At 45.1% G+C, this 18,092-nt stretch overlaps 1 protein-coding gene across 1 annotated transcript; it reads right to left on the bottom strand.

Moving 5' to 3' along the window:
• Positions 1-5,060: 5,060 nt before the first annotated feature.
• Positions 5,061-7,900, bottom strand: LOC128779010 (uncharacterized). Its single transcript, XM_053909589.1, has 2 exons — positions 6,316-7,900; positions 5,061-5,953 (listed from the first exon to the last, which is right to left on the bottom strand). Exons 1-2 carry the CDS (start codon positions 7,029-7,031, stop codon positions 5,614-5,616), a joined length of 1,056 nt encoding a protein of 351 aa, XP_053765564.1. The 5' UTR covers positions 7,032-7,900; the 3' UTR covers positions 5,061-5,613.
• Between the last annotated feature and the right edge of the window lie 10,192 nt (positions 7,901-18,092).

Below are 18,092 nucleotides of genomic sequence, written 5' to 3'. Positions count from 1 at the left end.
GACAAAGGAAATAAACAAAGGAAGAGGCAGGGACTTAGTATTTGGTAGGTGGGTGTTTTACCTGAGCTGGCTCATTTATTCCTCCCACAGCAATGGTGGGCAGAGGTAAGTTATTTCCTCTCATTTATAAGTGAAGAACTTCAGGTTCATATTGTTAAAGTAATCTGCCCAGGGTTAGCACATAGTCACCTGGAACGAGGCTTCCAGGTCCTTCTACAGGTCCATACTGCCTTACTCTCCCAGACCACAAGGCTCCATGACCCCATTCCCAACAACCCACCTCAAGAGATGGAAAATTTGTATAGACCATGAGGACCTCCAAGTTTAGGAGTATATTTTAAACCCAGACCATAATGAGAAGTTCCCATCCAAAAGGCTAGTGTGTAGTCACAGCCTGAAGAAAGTTTACTCGTACATCTGCAGGGTCAGTGAGAGAGCAAATGTGAGAACTAATTCACACCACTTTATCTGGCTCAAATATCTCTCCAAGTCTTGGGTCAAGAAAGTACCCATGGTTCCTCACTTTATCACTGCCATTTCTCTAAAACATAAACAACTTGGACTTAAGCTTCCTTTCTTCTGTGGGGAAATCAATCTCAAATGTTGCCAATTTGGGGCAAATGAGCTTTTGTAAACATAAAGAATTTTACCATTTTATTAAGTTCTTTCTGCCTTTCTGCCTTCTGCACACTGTTCCTGTGTGCTCAGTGCTCTAAATGTATGTATTTATTTTATCCATATAACAACCCTATTAGCTAGATCATTTTTTCAGTATATAGAAAGGAAAACTGCAGATCTGAGTTATTGAGGGCCCTTTAATAGGAAGTTACCAGGCTTCAAACCCAGGTTGTTCTTATTCTCCAGCCTTGTACTTGAAGCAGGCTGGTGTCTTTCAGAAGGGACTCCTTACTGAGGTTTCAGCTGCAGCCTAGCTATTCTTGACCTTTCTTTAGGCACTTGTTCCTTTCTTTTTGTGATGGAGAATGAGGGACATCCCAACAACTTCAGCCCTTGGAGGGTTGTTTTGGGTTTATAGCACTGGAGTTTGAGGTCACCTACCTTCCTACTGCCTATCACTTGCCAAAGGGCCAAGAAATATACCTGGTGTTATTGCCATGGAATCACCCAGGTACCAGGTGAAGTGGACATTGTGAGAGAGTCTACCTGTGTCTGACACAAAGTGGAAGGGGAGAAGTGTTTTCAGCATGGTGTCATTTATCATGATCCAGTGCCCCTCCACCATTCAAAGAGAGGATATAGCATTCTGCATGTTCTAGGGGCTGGAGCATGAGCGCAGAACATGAGCCTCAAAACCTAAGCTGGATCTTTTCCCAAGTGGTCACCAGAACCCATTCAGGACCAAACTGCAAAGTACCAGGCACCCAATCAAACTCCCCCAAATGCAAAGACCCTTTGTTCTCTTGAAAACTTGTCTTTGTTGATGAGGTTGCTTTTGTTGTGGTCTTGGGACGGAGGAAAATGCCGACATCTCCAGTTTTTAATATGGTAAATGTCAGTGTTTATGCCTGCACGGGCTGGCCTAATTATCCCGTGTCCTCTAAAATCTTCTGCTGTAATTACCACTCACCGCAGTGACACCTACTGCTGAAGGGAGAGCCATAAGCTGCAGGAAGCTCAAAGCCAGAGCACACTCAGCAAACTGCAAGCAACACCAGCAGCTGTTTCTGGTTTCCAAGCAGTGGGAGCTTCCTGAGCCATTTTCCCCGGTCCCGCTAGAGTAAATGCCACCATGGTTGAAAAGTTGGAAATGTTTGTCAGGCCCAGAACAAAGCTGTGAATGAATACTACAGTAATTTGCTTTCCCACAATCTCCTGCTTTCTCTAAAGCAGACATGGAAGCAACTGATGGGGCTAGAGCAAAAGAAAAAAAAAAGACTATTAGCACCAGTGGTATCTGGTATGTCGTTGCTATTATGTGTATAATAGCCTTTGTGTTATCTACATATGTACTGTAATGCATAGAGAACGAGCTACAGAGTTGAGACAGCTCAAGAGAATAGCTTTTAAGCAAAACACTATGCTAAAGAGACTGATCTTCTTTCTAAAAAAAATGCCCATTAGCACACAAGGGCAGTATTGAATCGTGTTTGCAGCGTAGAGGGAATAGTTTGGCCTGGCTTCTATGTTTGCAACTGTACGGAAGGAGGAGGGGAAGAAGAAGAAGAAGAAAAAGAAGAAGGAGAAGGGGGAAAAAAATCAATAAATTCCGTGTAAGCAAAGTCACAGCAACCTTTAAAATAATAAGACAAATCCATTTATTTCACAAATGTCTTCATTTCCAAATGCCATTGTTTGGGGCACTCTGCTGTCATTGTCCATGACATTTTCGAAAACTTGGCTCTTAATCATTTAGGTGTAGCTGGAGTTCTCCAGCAACAGCCAAGTTAAAAGATTATACATTCACCCCACTGCTTTAACAGCCTTGTGCTGTGGGGTGAAGGAGGGAGGCTGGCGGTGGGGGAAGAGACAAGGCTTAAATATGGGCAGAAAAGCTCAGCTGTATTGCTATATACAATGAAAAGTAATTACAGAGAAAAATGAAAGCTGTTTCTTGCTGTTAGCAGGAAGAATAAGAGAATTCTGTACCTTTTTAAAGCTCTGAGTCCATTTTGATGTAATTGGTTCTGGAATTATTTATGACATTAATTGCTGTGCTATCGACTGCCTGTCAGTGGCTCTGGCAGTTAGTCCATCTTTCTTAGCAGAGACAGCCTGCTCAGCCCAAACTAGACTGACAAGCTAATTATACCCATCTTCCCCTTCAATGACAAATGCTGCTCATCGGAAACCTTTCTAGAAATAAGCTCTCATTCTTTTCCCTTTTTCCTGAGCCAGACATAACGGATATCTCAAGGTGCAGATCACAGCTAAAACTCAGCTCACAGGGCTATTAGCTCTGAACATCTCACTTGAGCCAAAAAACCTAAGCATCTTATGTTATCAAACTGTATGTCATTCCCTGATGCTAGTTTTCAGGGATGAGCAGGGGCCTGGCCTGTCAGTCAGAGCCAGGCAAAGAGAGCCAAGCTGACTGAATTAGCCAAGCTCTTCTTAACCGTCAACCGCGTCCAACTCAGGTGATGATATGGAGGCTGGGAAAATGCCTCTGTGCTTTGTTGCTGTGGGGGTTGCTTTGAGGATGCTCACTGCAGGGGCCCGGTTTAGGAAGGCTAGGTGGATAGTTTCCTTGGCTGCCTCGGATCCCAAAGCCCCTTTGTGATTTAATTGTGTAAATTGTTCTTGTGCTCAAGGTTTATTTTGCATGCAAATTTATGAGAACACTTTGGAGGCGGGGCATCTACCCCAGCAGGCACTGCTTTAAGGAGTGGGTACTTTGGAGGAGTCACAAGAGGAGAAATGGCTTTAGGAGCACGCAGACTAGTTAGGAAGATGAGACACGCACATAAACAGGCAGGAAAAGCCTTTTCTCCAAGCATTAGGTAAACACAGGGAAGTCATATATTTTACTAGAATGATGGAAAGCCTAACAAAAAGAAGCAGTTCTCTTTTGGAAATACCAACTGGTCTGTTCTCTGCTACAGGTATTTTTTGCTCTGTTTTGTGCTGTCCAAAACAAGTTGGCAAAATGAACTCTCTTTTTAAAAGATAAAGGTGCTTCAGAAAAGAAAGGCCCAAATGTGCATTGTTACTCATTTGGGATGAAACTCAGACAGCTAGAATTCAAATCCCTCCACTTGGGCAAGACACAAACTCTCAAAATCCAAGCCTGCAACATGAATTGAATAACCCCAGTTGACTGCCCAGTCAAAACTTGGCAGGAATAAATTTAGAAAAATTATAAAAACACTGAATAGACAAGAATTGTTTGATTTGTGCCAAAGTATGGTGATGAGAACTGAGTGCGCCACGGGCTTTGGAGCAGAAAAGTCACTGGAGACAGCTTGCTTTGAGAAAGAACTTATTAGAAAGCCTTTGAGATTGTGGGATCCCTAGGGACAGTATTAGGTGCTTTGCGATTTTTCACATAATTTTGATATTGTCTTTGCTTATGGCTGAAAGGACCATTTATGGAACCCAAGTGGACACAAGAGGTGGACTGCGGTAGATGTGTATTGTATTAGCTTAGCTAAACTGCACATTTCCTAGAATTCTCTTCCCTGCATAGTTCCAAGTTAATGCCACATGGACATTTTGTATGAGAGTTAGAAGAAGACAGTAGAGGTGTGGCCATATTCTTTTATTCTTCAGAGGTCATTGGAGGCAGCCCTACATTGCCACATATCTGCTGGCTTATCTGATTGACATGGGACAGATGTAGGGCTCACAGGCTCCTCCAGAGCTGCAGAGTTATCTGCTTCAGCTTTTCCAATGCCTGGAAGAGGTGCCAGCATGACACGTGGGGTCAGCTTCTCCTGCAGCCCACCCCCTCATCAAAGCTGGAAGTCTATAGGCGGTAAGAGACCAACATGGAATCCCAACTTTCCTCCGGAGTTCAAACTCGGCCTTGTAGGTTCCAGCCTGTCCTTGATTTCCTGACTTCATATCTATCTTTCTTTCCTGGTTGTCTGCTATGGGCTTCAGCCCTAGCACCAATATAATATATATATATATATACACACACACACACACACACACACATATATACATACACATACATACATATTCCAGTAAAGGACTCAACAGGTGGAAGAGATCATCAGTTACTATGTCTATAAAGACATGGTCATCAGTGTGCCTTGCACCATTATTTGATTTTCATGTTAGAGTAAGGCAAGTGAGAGAAGAAAAATTGTGTAAAGTTTGAGCTCTATCCTTATAATTAAACACTACCTAATATTTTGACTTTATGGTACCAAATGTTTGTATAGCTAGAAAATGGACTTTGTTTTCATACAGAGGTCAATAATCTATGAATGTGAGCTACTGATCAAAGGCATAGTGCAGTGAAACTTGATCTACAAAGGAGTATAAATAGGGTGATGCCCCCTATCCCAATTTACTCAGAGCTGAGGGATTTCATGGGTCATGGACTGTTATGCCCAGAATTCATGATCCCCAAAGACCACTAGGGAGCCGAGTCCGATGCAAAAGCAAAGAGCCTTTATTCGAGCTAGCTCGAGCTCAATCCCCTACCTGCACCGATGCAGCGGTGAGATACCAGGGAAAGAGAGCGAGTTTCAAAGGGACAAAGGTTTTATTGGGGCCTAGGGGCAGTTGGTGAGGTAATGGCTATGGCCTCAGCCGATTGGCTGGGGAAGGGTCCTGGGGAAGGGTCCGAGTCCTGTTAGGCAGGTGAGGGGGGGGGGTTACTCAAGGGGAGGAGGTGTGGTCAAGGTGAAGGACACAGAACAAATGGAGTCGGCTGGCGTAGGCCCGCCCTTTCATTCCCCCCTTGTCATGTAGCTTAGGGACCCAATCATGGGACTGGCTGCATTTATGGTGACAAGGGGAACAGAGTTTGGAGGTTTACGCAAAGTTCTGGGAACCAAGTGTCCCTGGGGTGGCTCTGGGACGTCTGATTAAGTATTGTCCCCGAGCTGGTGTCTATGATCTGCCAGGTGATATTTTGGGGGGCGTGGGGACTCCCGGCAGCATGAGCAATGACAAGCAGATTTAACAGAGTTACCAATATTAGGTAGGTCGAATGTGCTGTAGCTTCAGCTTGAGCGGGTTGTGTTGGTCCCGACTGATGGCCCATCGCGTGACAACGTCCTTCCGGATCGAGGAGGGGTCTGCTGGCTGAGCATGGGTGTGATGGACCCAGGTCGCGATGCCGTCTACCTTGAGAGCTGTGGGGGTTGTCAACACCACGATGTAGGGTCCCTTCCAGCGCGGCTCGAGAGTCTCTCGGTGGTGCCTCTTGACATAGACCCAGTCTCCCAGCCTGTACTGATGAGGTGTCGGGATCGGGTCAGCCTCGTAGATGGCACGGAGGCGCGGCCAAATGTCCTCGTGCGCCCTCTGGAGCCCGCTCAAGGAAAGAAAAAGTTCTTGATCTTTAAACTCAGCAATAAGTTCAGCTCGAAGGCTGGGAATAACAGGGGGTGGCCTGCCAAACATGATCTCGTAGGGAATAAAACCCAGAGTGTAAGGAGTGTTTCTAACCCGGTAAAGGGCGTACGGTAGGAGAGTCACCCAGTCCCCGTCTCCATGGTTAATTTGGTAAGGGTCTCTTTTAGGGTTTTATTCATTCTTTCTACCTGTCCTGAGCTCTGGGGCCTATAAGCACAATGTAATTTCCAGTTTGCCCCCACCGCCTTGGCTACTGCCTGTGTTACCTGCGAGATAAAAGCTGGTCCATTGTCTGATACTACCATGGCAGGAAAACCGTACCTGGGTAAGATGTCTTCTAGTAGCTTCTTAGCCACCGTCTGAGCCGTTTCATGCTTGGTTGGGTATGTCTCCACCCAGCCAGAGAAGGTGTCTGTAAATACCAGGTCCTCGTGTAGTGCCTCGTCGAAGATGGTGCGTGAATTTTTGAATCCCTGAGGTAGCCATGTCCAGGTGAGTTGCCCACTGTAGCCCTCCTCCGGATCATGCCACTCAAAGGCGAACAAGGGTTGGCTCTGGGGTGCCAACGGCAGACTGAAGAAGGCATCCTTTAAATCTAGTACAGTATACCAGACCCTGGAGGGTGCCAAGGAGCTCAAGAGAGTATATGGGTTGGGAACAGTTGGGTGTATGTCCGTGACCCTCTTATTTACTTCCCGGAGGTCTTGTACCGGTCGGTAGTCATTTGTGTGAGGCTTTTTGACAGGCAGTAAGGGGGTGTTCCAGGCAGACTGGCAAGGAACTAGTACCCCTAGACTTCGTAGTCTCCGGATGTGTGGCTGGATCCCCTTCCGGGCCTCCTGAGACATGGGGTATTGTTTGATCCTTACCGGACTCTCTCCTGGCTTGAGCTCTACCAGGACTGGGGTCCTATGAGTGGCTAGTCCCATCCCTTCTGTCTCTGCCCAAACCGAGGGGAATTCTTGTAGCCATCTGTCTATATTATCCTCTCTCGGGAGCGCCTCCTGGTGGAGGAGGTATTCATCCTCCAGTTTCATGGTCAGGACCTGGATGGGGTGGCCCTTGCCATCGGTGACCTGAGGCCCCCCCTTGTCTGAAAGTTATCTGAGCTCCAATCTTGGTCAGTAAGTCCCCTCCTAACAGTGGGTAGGGGCATTCTGGTATTACCATAAAGGAGTGGGATACCCGGCCCGTTCCCAAATCTACTGTTCTTCGGGTAGTCCATGAATACTGGCTCATACCAGTTGCCCCTTGTACCCAGGACTTCTTGTTGGCTAGTTTTCCTTGTGGGGTGCGGAGGACCGAATGTTGTGCTCCGGTGTCGACAAGGAAATCAATAGGGGTCCCCTCCACTTTAAGAGTTACCCTGGGTTCGGGGAGAGGGTCTGAACCCCGACTCCCCTAATCACTTAGTTCATCTAGCTCTAGGACTTTTACTCGATCAGTCTTGCTTCCCTTCCTGCCGGCCCTTTTTGGACAATCTCGGGCCCAATGCCCTATCTCCTTGCAGTATGCACACTGATCCTTCTGCAGCCTCTGCTTCCCCCCCTTGGTGGTTCCTTTACCTTTTCTTGCGTCGTCTGCCAGCTGCCGGAGACGGCGGTCTCGTTCCTCGGGGAAGTCAGCAGTGGTAGCTAGTAGTATTCTGGCCAGGTCTCGAGTCTGCTTACTGCTGGCAGCTGCCATGGCGTGAGCCTGCTTGTTCTCAGGAGGCTCCTGGTTATTATATACCTTTTCGGCTACCACCAGTAAGTCCTGCAGACTTTTTTTCTCCTAGTCTATCTATTTTTTGTAATTTTCTCCTAATGTCTATGGCCGATTGGTTTACAAAGGCCATGATAACAGCTGCCTTGCTTTCCAGAGCCTCTGGATCCATGGGGGTATAGGTATGGAATGCCTCCATGATCCGTTCTTTTTTTTTTTAATTTTTTTTTTTTCAACGTTTTTTTATTTATTTTTGGGACAGAGAGAGACAGAGCATGAACGGGGGAGGGGCAGAGAGAGAGGGAGACACAGAATCGGAAACAGGCTCCAGGGTCCGAGCCGTCAGCACAGAGCCTGACGCGGGGCTCGAACTCACGGACCGCGAGATCGTGACCTGGCTGAAGTCGGACGCTTAACCGACTGCGCCACCCAGGCGCCCCCTCCATGATCCGTTCTAAAAAGTCAGCCGGAGATTCATCTTTTCCCTGTTGTACATTTCCTACCTTGGCCAAATTGGTTGGCTTTCTAGCAGCCATTCGGAGACCCCCCATTAGAGTCTGGCGGTAGACCCGGAGCCTCTCCTTACCTTCTGCCATGTTGAAATCCCACTGGGGCCGAGTTAAGGGGAAGGAGGCATCTATCTGAGCCTGGTTGGTGGTGGGATTCCCGTCTGCGCCTGGAACTAGTTTTCGGGCCCCACTGAGGATTCTTTCTCTTTCTTGAAAGGCCAATAGTGATGGGGCTGATTTCCCTCCGCGTCTGGGGGTCCGGTGGCTCTCAGGGGCAGAATAGTGGAGTCGGCGGTGGAGGCGATTGCTCCCTCTGAGCCCTTTGTCTGGTAAAGGGCGGGCTTCCCCCTGGAGCGTTTCCGCCTCCCGCTCTCGGAACAGCGTCTGCCTCCCCCGGAGTGGGAGGATGGTGTTCTTCCGGCATCCTAGAGGGGTTATACGGGGGAGGAAAAATTAATTCTTCTTCAGTACCCCCCTGTAGGACAGGGTAGAGGGGTACTGAAGGCTGGGTAAGACTTTTCCTCTTCTCTGTCTCCTGCAAAGCAAGAATGGGTTTTGGCTCCGGAGGGAGCAGGGTTAGGAAGGGCTTAAGCCAAGAGGGTGGGTCTTCTACAAGGTCCTGCCAAGTGATAATGTAAGGGAGCTGATCAAGATGGCCCGTCTTAGGCTGAGAGATGATACTCCTGACTCGGTGGATGGTAGGGAGGTCGAAGGTCCCCTCTGGTGGCCATCCGACATTGAAAGTTGGCCACTCGCTAGAACAAAAAAACTGCAACTGACCCTTTCGGACTTCCACACTGAGGTTGTTAGCTCTTCCCCTCACATCCTTAAAGTGATCAATCATAATACTTAGAGGAGTAGTCTGAGTCTGTCCCATAACGTCCGTCCAGTAAGTCCACAGAACAAAACAGAGAAACACAAAAGCAGACAAACAGGGCCCCTAGAAAGTCTTCCAACTCCATGGAAGCAAAACTGAGAGCTAGCTTAGACATTTGAGGGGATTCCACGTCCCTCCAAAACCAATGAGGGGATTCCACGTCCCTCCAAAGACGACGGCCTCACGCCGACCAGCGGGAGCGACCCGCCTCGTCTCAGACCTTTGAGGGGATTCCACGTCCCTCCAGAAGGGAGAATCGGAATGTCTTCCAAAACTCCCGGCCCGTGGTCCTCCAGTGCGTCCACTTAGACCGTGTCGGGCACTACCAGAATTCCAGAAATGAGCTCACACAGAAAAGACAGAACAAACAGACAGACACTAACCGTGGCCAGTCAGGCTCTCTGGGTCGGGGGTCCCTCGGGGGTCTTGGGGATCCCGGGCCGAGTCCCCAAATGTTATGCCCAGAATTCATGATCCCCAAAGACCACTAGGGAGCCGAGTCCGATGCAAAAGCAAAGAGCCTTTATTCGAGCTAGCTCGAGCTCAATCCCCTACCTGCACCGATGCAGCGGTGAGATACCAGGGAAAGAGAGCGAGTTTCAAAGGGACAAAGGTTTTATTGGGGCCTGGGGCAGTTGGTGAGGTAATGGCTATGGCCTCAGCCGATTGGCTGGGGAAGGGTCCTGGGGAAGGGTCCGAGTCCTGTTAGGCAAGTGAGGGGGGGTTACTCAAGGGGAGGAGGTGTGGTCAAGGTGAAGGACACAGAACAAGATGGAGTCGGCTGGCGTAGGCCCGCCCTTTCAGAACCTTCAGTACTAACTCAGAGACAGTCCCAGAAAAACTGTGATGGCTGATTCCCCTAAGTATAAGACAACTTTCTTGGCATGAGAGGGAGTCAGCTCCGCATTACAATACTTTTAGTCTGTTTCCTCACCTCTAAGATAATTTGTCTAAGGATAAACTTTTTTAATATATGTAAGGCACTTATAGTTCTTGATAAATAATAAACACAAGATATGTAGTTTACTAATAATTAGCAAATAATATTATCAGAAAAAGTAACACACGAATATGTAAAATTATAAGAAAAAATCCATATGTAATGAAAGATTAAGCATTAAGTGAGAATGAAAGCAAGTGCTACCAGGGTCCATGGGGGCATACAACATGAGAGCAGGAGGTTCTTGTCATTCAATGGGATATCTACTCACACTAAGCTAAGTGAAAAGATTGATTTGGTGAACCAAGTAGATATTAATTGTTACCTTGATGGGGCTTTCAACCTATGGGAGGGCCCGACATTACACAAAATACAACCAAAAATGAGTATTATGAGGGAAAATAATTGAGTGCCCTCAGAGAAAATTCAGGGAGTGATCTAATTTAGACTGGGTAAGGAGAGAGGGGTTCCCTGATGAAGTGCCACTGAGAATGAGTCCTGAAGGATGAGAAGGAGTCAACCAGATAAAAAGGAGGAAAAAGCACAGCCCATACACAGGGGAAGAATGGGGCTCAGGGAATGGATCATGGAAGAAGTAGGACTTGAATTAGGTCTTGAAGGATAGGTGAGTTTTCAATAGACACAGAGAAATAATGCATATCATGGGTCCTTCTACTTCCTTACTGACCTTGGGAAGATTATTTCCATTGAGAGGCCTCAATTTCTCCCTCCATGAAATAAATGGGTTCAACTGGATGATCCCCATGGAAGAATTATGTTAATATAATTGAATATGCCCAAGATGATGAACAGATAAGAATCAAAGGTCACTTGCCATTAATCATGGCCAAACACAAATATCCCCCAAGAAATGGAGAAAAAGTGCAGATTCCACAGGTTGCTATAGTCACTGCCCATTAATTGAATGGACTAAGACCTTTACTTAGTGAAGATTCACTCAGATGTGAAGAGATGATGGTGTGTAAATTAGGCCTGACTAGGAGCAAGTCTGATGCGAGTATTGGCCTCTTGTGGAGGAATGTGTGCTTCTTATTTTCAGTGAATGATTTCAGTAGGTCAGAAAAAAGCATTTTCCCACTTATGAAGTCCTTCCCCACTAGAAGAAAGGGGATGATTGATCGTCTAAACTGTGGACACTTCACACTATACATATTTTTTCTCCTGGTAAACTCCTTGGAAGCATCCACATAAAATTAACACGAAGCTCTCAAAACTGGCTCCTTTAAATCACTCACTCTGTGCCTATAAATTGTGGGGTGCTGAGGGCAGCTTTCTTAGGGCATTTTTTTTCACTGATTTCTGGGCTTCGCCCCCCAACATTGCCAAAAAAGGAGGAAATCAGGACTTCTCTGATGACCTTTAAACCAGTGAGCCTCATGAGGACAAAAGAGTCTGTTCCTGTGTCCCTGACTCATGGCCCAGAGCCTGGCCCACAGTGGGACCCCGGGAACTATCAGTGAGTTGAATGGACAAATTAACTTCAAGCCAAGATCTGGTTTGATCTGATCTGGCTAATGTGGAAATTGAGGCATGGCAAGGAGATTAGAGAAGCATTTAGAGAAAGAGTAGCATCCTGACATTTGGTAAGAAAAGTACTCTCAGTCAAGCTGTAGAGGAGGGCTGCCTCTTCGGGCCCTTAGCAAAGTGAACTTCACCCAGGTGACTGTTCTCTAATCTGAGCTCTGCAGGTAAATTTTTCTCTCCTAGCTAGAAAAACGTCCTTAAAAAAATAAAGTGAACTTGGCAGTCTTTCAAATTCTGTAGCTTAGACTTTCAAATAAACATTTTACAACATGACATAGGATGGCTTAAGCTCAGTCCTGATGAAGACAGAAATCATTTAGCAATTGCAATGCAAATAAGATAGTATCTTACAATTAGTAAGCAGATCATAGACTCCAAAGTCCTTTTACATATATTATCCTGTTCAGAATGGTACAACTTCAGGTCCAATATAGGTGGGGACCAGATATCTCTTGCTTATCACTGTATTCTCCTCACTTCAATAAATAGTTGTTAATAGATATTTGTTGAATAAACCAGTGACAACAAACAGGATGATAGCTTAGAAATGCCATATCATTTTCCCAATGTCAGGTAGTTAATAAATGGTAGAATAGTTACATTTCACAGGTAGCTAAGAATGTTTCCCAAATATGTTCATAGCTCAGCTTCTTGCCACACCCACAATGGTATGACAGGTGGATTCACCTTCAGTGTCATTGACACAGGTAGTGTTCAAGTTGAAAAAAGGAGAAAGCTTTAGATCATAAAGAAAAATATGGAAAAACAATAGTCATCCAATGTAGATTCCTCTATAGAAATTAGCTCACACATCCAAAAGAAAATCAACCCTCATTATAGCTTTGTATTATAGTATTATATTATGGTTTATCATGCCATATGGGTTGATATTTTAAAGCCAATAAACACTTTTTTAAAGCTCACTAAAATGCCCGAGAATTATTGCTCTTTCTTAAATTCCTCTGATTTTTCTATAAAAGTATACTTTGACCAAAATTTAGCAGTCATGCAGATGATATGCAGATGCCTTTCATCTTTAAGAATAATATTGTTTAGCAATCTATTCATGACTTCTGGAAATTATCCCTTGGGTGCTTCTAAAATGCTTCTTGCACAGGAAGTCCTATACCCAATAATTTACCAGTCTTGGGGATGGCAGGGTAAGTGGAACGTTTACATCCAGTCAAACCCAGAAAGGCTGTAGTACATAACTCCAGGAAAAATGCTATATTCAGTGGTGCTTTCTCTTTTTAATTTCTGAATTTAAGGCTGCAGTTGGAAAGAAGAGAAAGATGGGCACCCCCCTTTCCTTCTGGTCGATAAGCTCACATCAGCTTGCCTGGAACTCACAGACATTATCTCCACTCAGGACAGGTGGCGGAAGGGGTGGTTTGCTCCCTCCTCACCCTGTCCTTTTAGGTTTCCGACATTTTTAAGACATGTGTAGAATTTTTTTCAGGTGAATGCCACAAGAGATTTAATAGAAGATGCATTTGTTTTTGACTTCTAATTAATCAAGATAACATCTCTCTCAACCATTAGACAGTAAAATCAATACCTCAGGCAGCTGCACCACCAGTTAGACTTATACACCGATACCTATTATTGGCAAATCAGTGATGTATTTAACCATGTTGTACTCTATCATTTTATAATATGAGACCAACATGACTATGTTGAGGGTGTGTAGAGCAGGATATTTTTGCCCCTGGACGCAGTGATGGGATTTCTGCCACATCTAATCATGGCCCACTCCCTCCCACAACCAAAGATGGGATAATGATTCACTTCCCAGATTCTGATTTGCGAGAAACCATTTACTCACCATGAGAGACACTAGAATCCCAGAATATGAGAAACATAGGTAGAGCAAAGATCCCAGATAAAAAGGTGAGACAACAACTATGAGAGATGTGGGTATGTCATGAATTCCTTCCATCAACAGGCAGTGGTGGCCTGGGGCGGGAAGGGCCCTGGCTATTCTGAGGCTCTGCTCTCTGGAAATAGTATGTGAAGGATGTCCTAGGTCTAGCTGAGGAGGCAGTGAATCTCTGGGGAATTCACTGTAGAATTTGCATAAGTGGTACCTGCCCTATTCACTGCCATATTCACTGGAATATTCTTCCAGGCAAAACCCACCAGGTCAAGGGCTCCATGGTAGGGGGAGGGCTTTCTCTTTGAGACAACCTGACCCAGAACTAGGGCACTGAGTGTATGACATGTTCCAGCAATTCAACCCTTGGCAGAAAGGTATCTAAGGCATTTTCTTGGTAGACCAAGAAAGCCTACACAGCATGTGGCTCTCCCTGGGACCCTACAAAATGTCTTGACAAGCCACTCAAGTCCTGCATCACTATTGCTCTTTATTAGAGTGCCCCAAGTTTCAATCATCCCAGCTTTTCATCTAAGTTGTAAGTATTCTGTGAGCAAGACTCTTGAAGTCATGATGAGTTCTAAGTGACCTGAGACCCGAAGAAGAAACTCTGACTCAGGAGAGGAAGAGGCTGGGAGGGACTGAATAAACATACCTGCTGGGGCACCGAGGTACAACAGAGCTAGTGCTAACCTTTAGACAGGCACAATCATCTGACAGATCACTTTCCAGAAAGCATTCTCTGACTGCCACCGCCCCCCCCCCCCCGGCTTCCCCCTCCACACCCTGACTATACCTGGAACCCCTTCTCTACCACATGCTATAGTGACAGATATGTTTCCTGTCTCTTCCCTGAGTGACTGTGAGCCCCATGAGTCTTGTTCTTCCCCATCCCTCCAGGACTAAGCACAGACTTAGTCAGTCCAAAGGGGGCATTCTGCCAAGGATAGCTATTTTCATGTGAAAATTCAGATGCAGGCAGCACTGAGCTGTAGGAAACCATAAGTTAGCCTGAAAGTGAAAGAGTTAAGGAACACTGAATCCATCCCATTTTCTGGAATACCTGATGAAGGGAGAATGCCTATATTTTAGGCAAGATGGTGGAGAGAGTAATAACAACAACCACAACAATATCTATCATTATTATGAAAATAAGTGCATGACATTGTGTGTGTTTCTCTGAGGCTGGCTTTAAAACCCTGTCATACTGATGAGGAAACTGACTCTGAGAGGTCACATCATACACACAAGGTCACACAGCATTTGATCTTGAGCAAGCCTGAGTCTAAAATCTGTGCTCCTTCCATGATGCTACATTACCTGCCACATAACACTCTAAAGTAGTATTTCTTCAGTTTTTACTAAGACATTTTCCCTTTTCCCTCAACACTCACTTTCTTTCCCAGAACTCGTGATGGTCACAGCCTTGTGTTCCTCTCATTGGAAAGCTACACTTGGAATGTCAACATACACAGAAAAGTAAATTTTTAGAAATATGATTATGCTTCTAGGATCTATTTTTTGACACCAAGATAATGATTCAGTGGATCACAGGCATTGTGCTGGGGATTTAGACACACAAACACCCTATAAGGGGGAAACCTCTATGCTGTGTGTGTTGGATATAAAGGATGAACTTCTGCTGACACTGTCTTTAATTGAAAGGCTTCAATTAAGTGCCCCAAATTATTCCCCAGTAATGTGAGCTATGGGTTCAATAAGAGATCCCTTCTTAATTCTTTTGTGTTGTATTCAACTTATAGTAGCTAAGAGTTTATATTGTCCATGAGCTTGGTTAAATTTGTCATTGAAATATTTTTCTCAAATATACCCTTGGGTGGGAGGCTGAATCTGTAATTTGCAGAACAAATTTGTGTGAAATGAGATATTATGCCTCTGACCTCGTCTTCAAGGCATTTCCTTCTTAATGACTTTTATTATTTTATTTTTTTAATTTTTAAATTTATTTATTTATTTATTTTTAAGTAGACTTCATGCCCAGCACAGAGCCCAGTGTGGGGCCTGAAATCATGACCCCAAGATCAAGACCTGTGCTCAGATCAAGAGTCAGATGCTCAAATAACTGAGCCACTCAGATGCCCCTCTTAATGCCATTTTTATAATCTTACCTCATATGGTCTTGAGCTGTATGATCTGTCCCATTTGAATAGAAAGCCCTGTATCAACCACAGTATGCAGTCCAATGCATTGCTCATAGGTTTGTAGAAAAGAATCAGGGTTTTGATTAATTACCTGGTGTCTGAGCTTTGATGTTAAACCTTACCCTTAATGTATTGCTGTGTGAACATGCATTATGAATTATGAAACTACTCACCCACAAAGGAAGTTGTTTGGCTAACATTTAATTTTACCACTTGTCAGCACCATGATATGAGAGAGGAACTATCTTTTGATAGGAAGCACTCTGAATTCTTGTAGAGATTTGTTGGTGATGCATCAACCTCTGCAAGGCATCTCATAATTGTGCTTACAGTCAGTGTTCATGCTTCAAACTTTGTAGCTTCCAGTCCCTCAGTATTAGTTAGCAAAATCAGAGGAGCTGGTCTTCCATAAATCAATCATAGGCTTGTCCAATGTGTCTTTGATTCATACTCTTTTGTGGTAGCTCATTCCCTGTCATCTCTTTCTCTGTAGTTTTGGAGGACTTCAGGTGACCTGGTCTCTTCTTCCTTGGTCTAGGCTGCACTCATACCCACTGTTCTGACCCAATGTCAGCCATGTCTGCTTTCTTGCACTGACTCTTTATTTTGGTATTCATTCACTCATTCATTCACTGAACAAATATTGGTTAAGCACCTACCATGTGCCAGGCACTCTGCTAGATGCTAGGGATAAAATGATGATTATTATTGGCATGGTCCTTATATTCATGATTGTTAGAGTTTATTGGAGGAGATAATATAATATGTAATTACGTATCACAATAAACACTAGGAAGGAAAGTAATAGCATGCTATATACATTAAAAAAAAAAGTAACACAGGACCTACTTGGGATGGCTTGGTGGTAGTTAGCCTATAGTTTCCTCACTTCTTGACCACCCACCTCCTCTACCTTTGTGGAATTGCTTTTAACTGAAAAGAGTTTCCTCACTCAAGAAAATACTTTCTTCCTTCCTGGAGCACTTGTATCCAATGAGTGGTCCACAAGAGGATGCAAAGGCCTGACTCCCTTGCCTCAGGGCAGGATGATTCTGAAGCCCCTCAAAGCTCCAGATCCCATTGTAGAATCTGCTAACACTTCTGGTACAGTTGCATCCAGTTTAACTTTTCTCTCTATCCAATTCTGCACCCCTCACTGCCTTACAGGACCTGTTCCAGAGGGTATTCTCCATACATCTTGCATGAAAATTGCAGAGCCTGGTTTCTGGAGAACCTGACCTAGAGGTTAGTGGTAGGAAGAATGGGGAGACATCTCTCTAGGCAGAGGGAGTAGCATGTACAAAGGCCAAGAAGGAGAAGCACTGGGAAGTAGTTGTAGAGGCTGCTGCACTCCTCCCTTACACAGATGTTCCAAGGCCTCTATAACATGATCTTGCCCTGCCTATCCACATGCCTCCTGACCTACATCTCTGCCTGACCTGTACAAAGTTAGACCAGTTTCCTCCTTGCTTTTGAGGCTCTGACTATGGACTTCCTCCAGCCTGCACTGCCTTTCTCCTCTCTTAGCATCTGCCATTCTCACTCATTAACTTGATTTTTGAAAACTTTACTTCAGGCTTACTATTTTCTCAACTTAATGCTTAATTATTCATGATTCTCCTTTGTTTAGTTGGGTTTTTAAAAATGTTTTGCTTATGCAACCCTGATTGCCCTGATGAGACCAGAAGATGCTTCATAGAAGGAATGGTTCTGGAACTTCTAATTTTTTTCTTAATGTTTATTTTTGAGAGAGAGACAGAGTACAAGTTGGGGAGGGGCAGGGAAAAAGATGGAGACACAGAATCTGAAGCAGGCTCCAGGCTCTGAGCTGTCAGCACAGAGCCCGATGCGGGGTTTGAACTCACGAACCATGAGATGATGACCTGAACTGAAGTCAGACGCTTAACTGACTGAGCCACCCCAGTGCCCTGGTTCAGGAACTTCTGTGGAATTCTCTTTGTCTCAGATAGAGGGCTGAGGGAGAGATGAAGATGGGGACCAGTGAGGATTCTTAGTTATGGACAGCAGGACCCAGTCTGACTAGTTCAAGAAGGAAAGAAACTTATTAGAGGGTATTATATGACTCACAGAGTATCTGGGAGAGCCAGAGATTCAGGTTTAGAGGTTCTTCAGGGAAACATAGTCTCCTTCATCATGGGCTATGTCAGTGGGGACATCACTGCCACTTGGTCCGGACTGTAGCTCATACACAGCCCTGATGCTGAGTGAGGATATGTCACTAGAGTCTCAGTTACTTCTGTCTCTGGCTGATGCTGAGTGAGGATATGTCACTAGAGTCTCAGTTACTTCTGTCTCTGGGATGTCTCTCCTTCCATCCCTTCAGAGTAGAGTCTGGCTGGCATCTGCTTAACTGAATCCCTAGGTTCTGAATCAGAGTATCACACAGAAACATCTGACAGTAGAGCCTAAGTCATGTGACTGCACTGCCAGAAAACTGGCAAAACAAGTTTTTAGCATCTACTGTAGA

The sequence above is a fragment of the Panthera pardus genome, unplaced genomic scaffold, assembly GCF_024362965.1.
Source record: "Panthera pardus isolate Hobbes unplaced genomic scaffold, ASM2436296v1 HiC_scaffold_22, whole genome shotgun sequence".
Taxonomy (NCBI): Eukaryota; Metazoa; Chordata; class Mammalia; order Carnivora; family Felidae; genus Panthera; species Panthera pardus.
The sequence above is the reverse complement of the archived record's forward strand: the minus strand, read 5'-3'. Positions and strand labels throughout refer to the sequence as shown.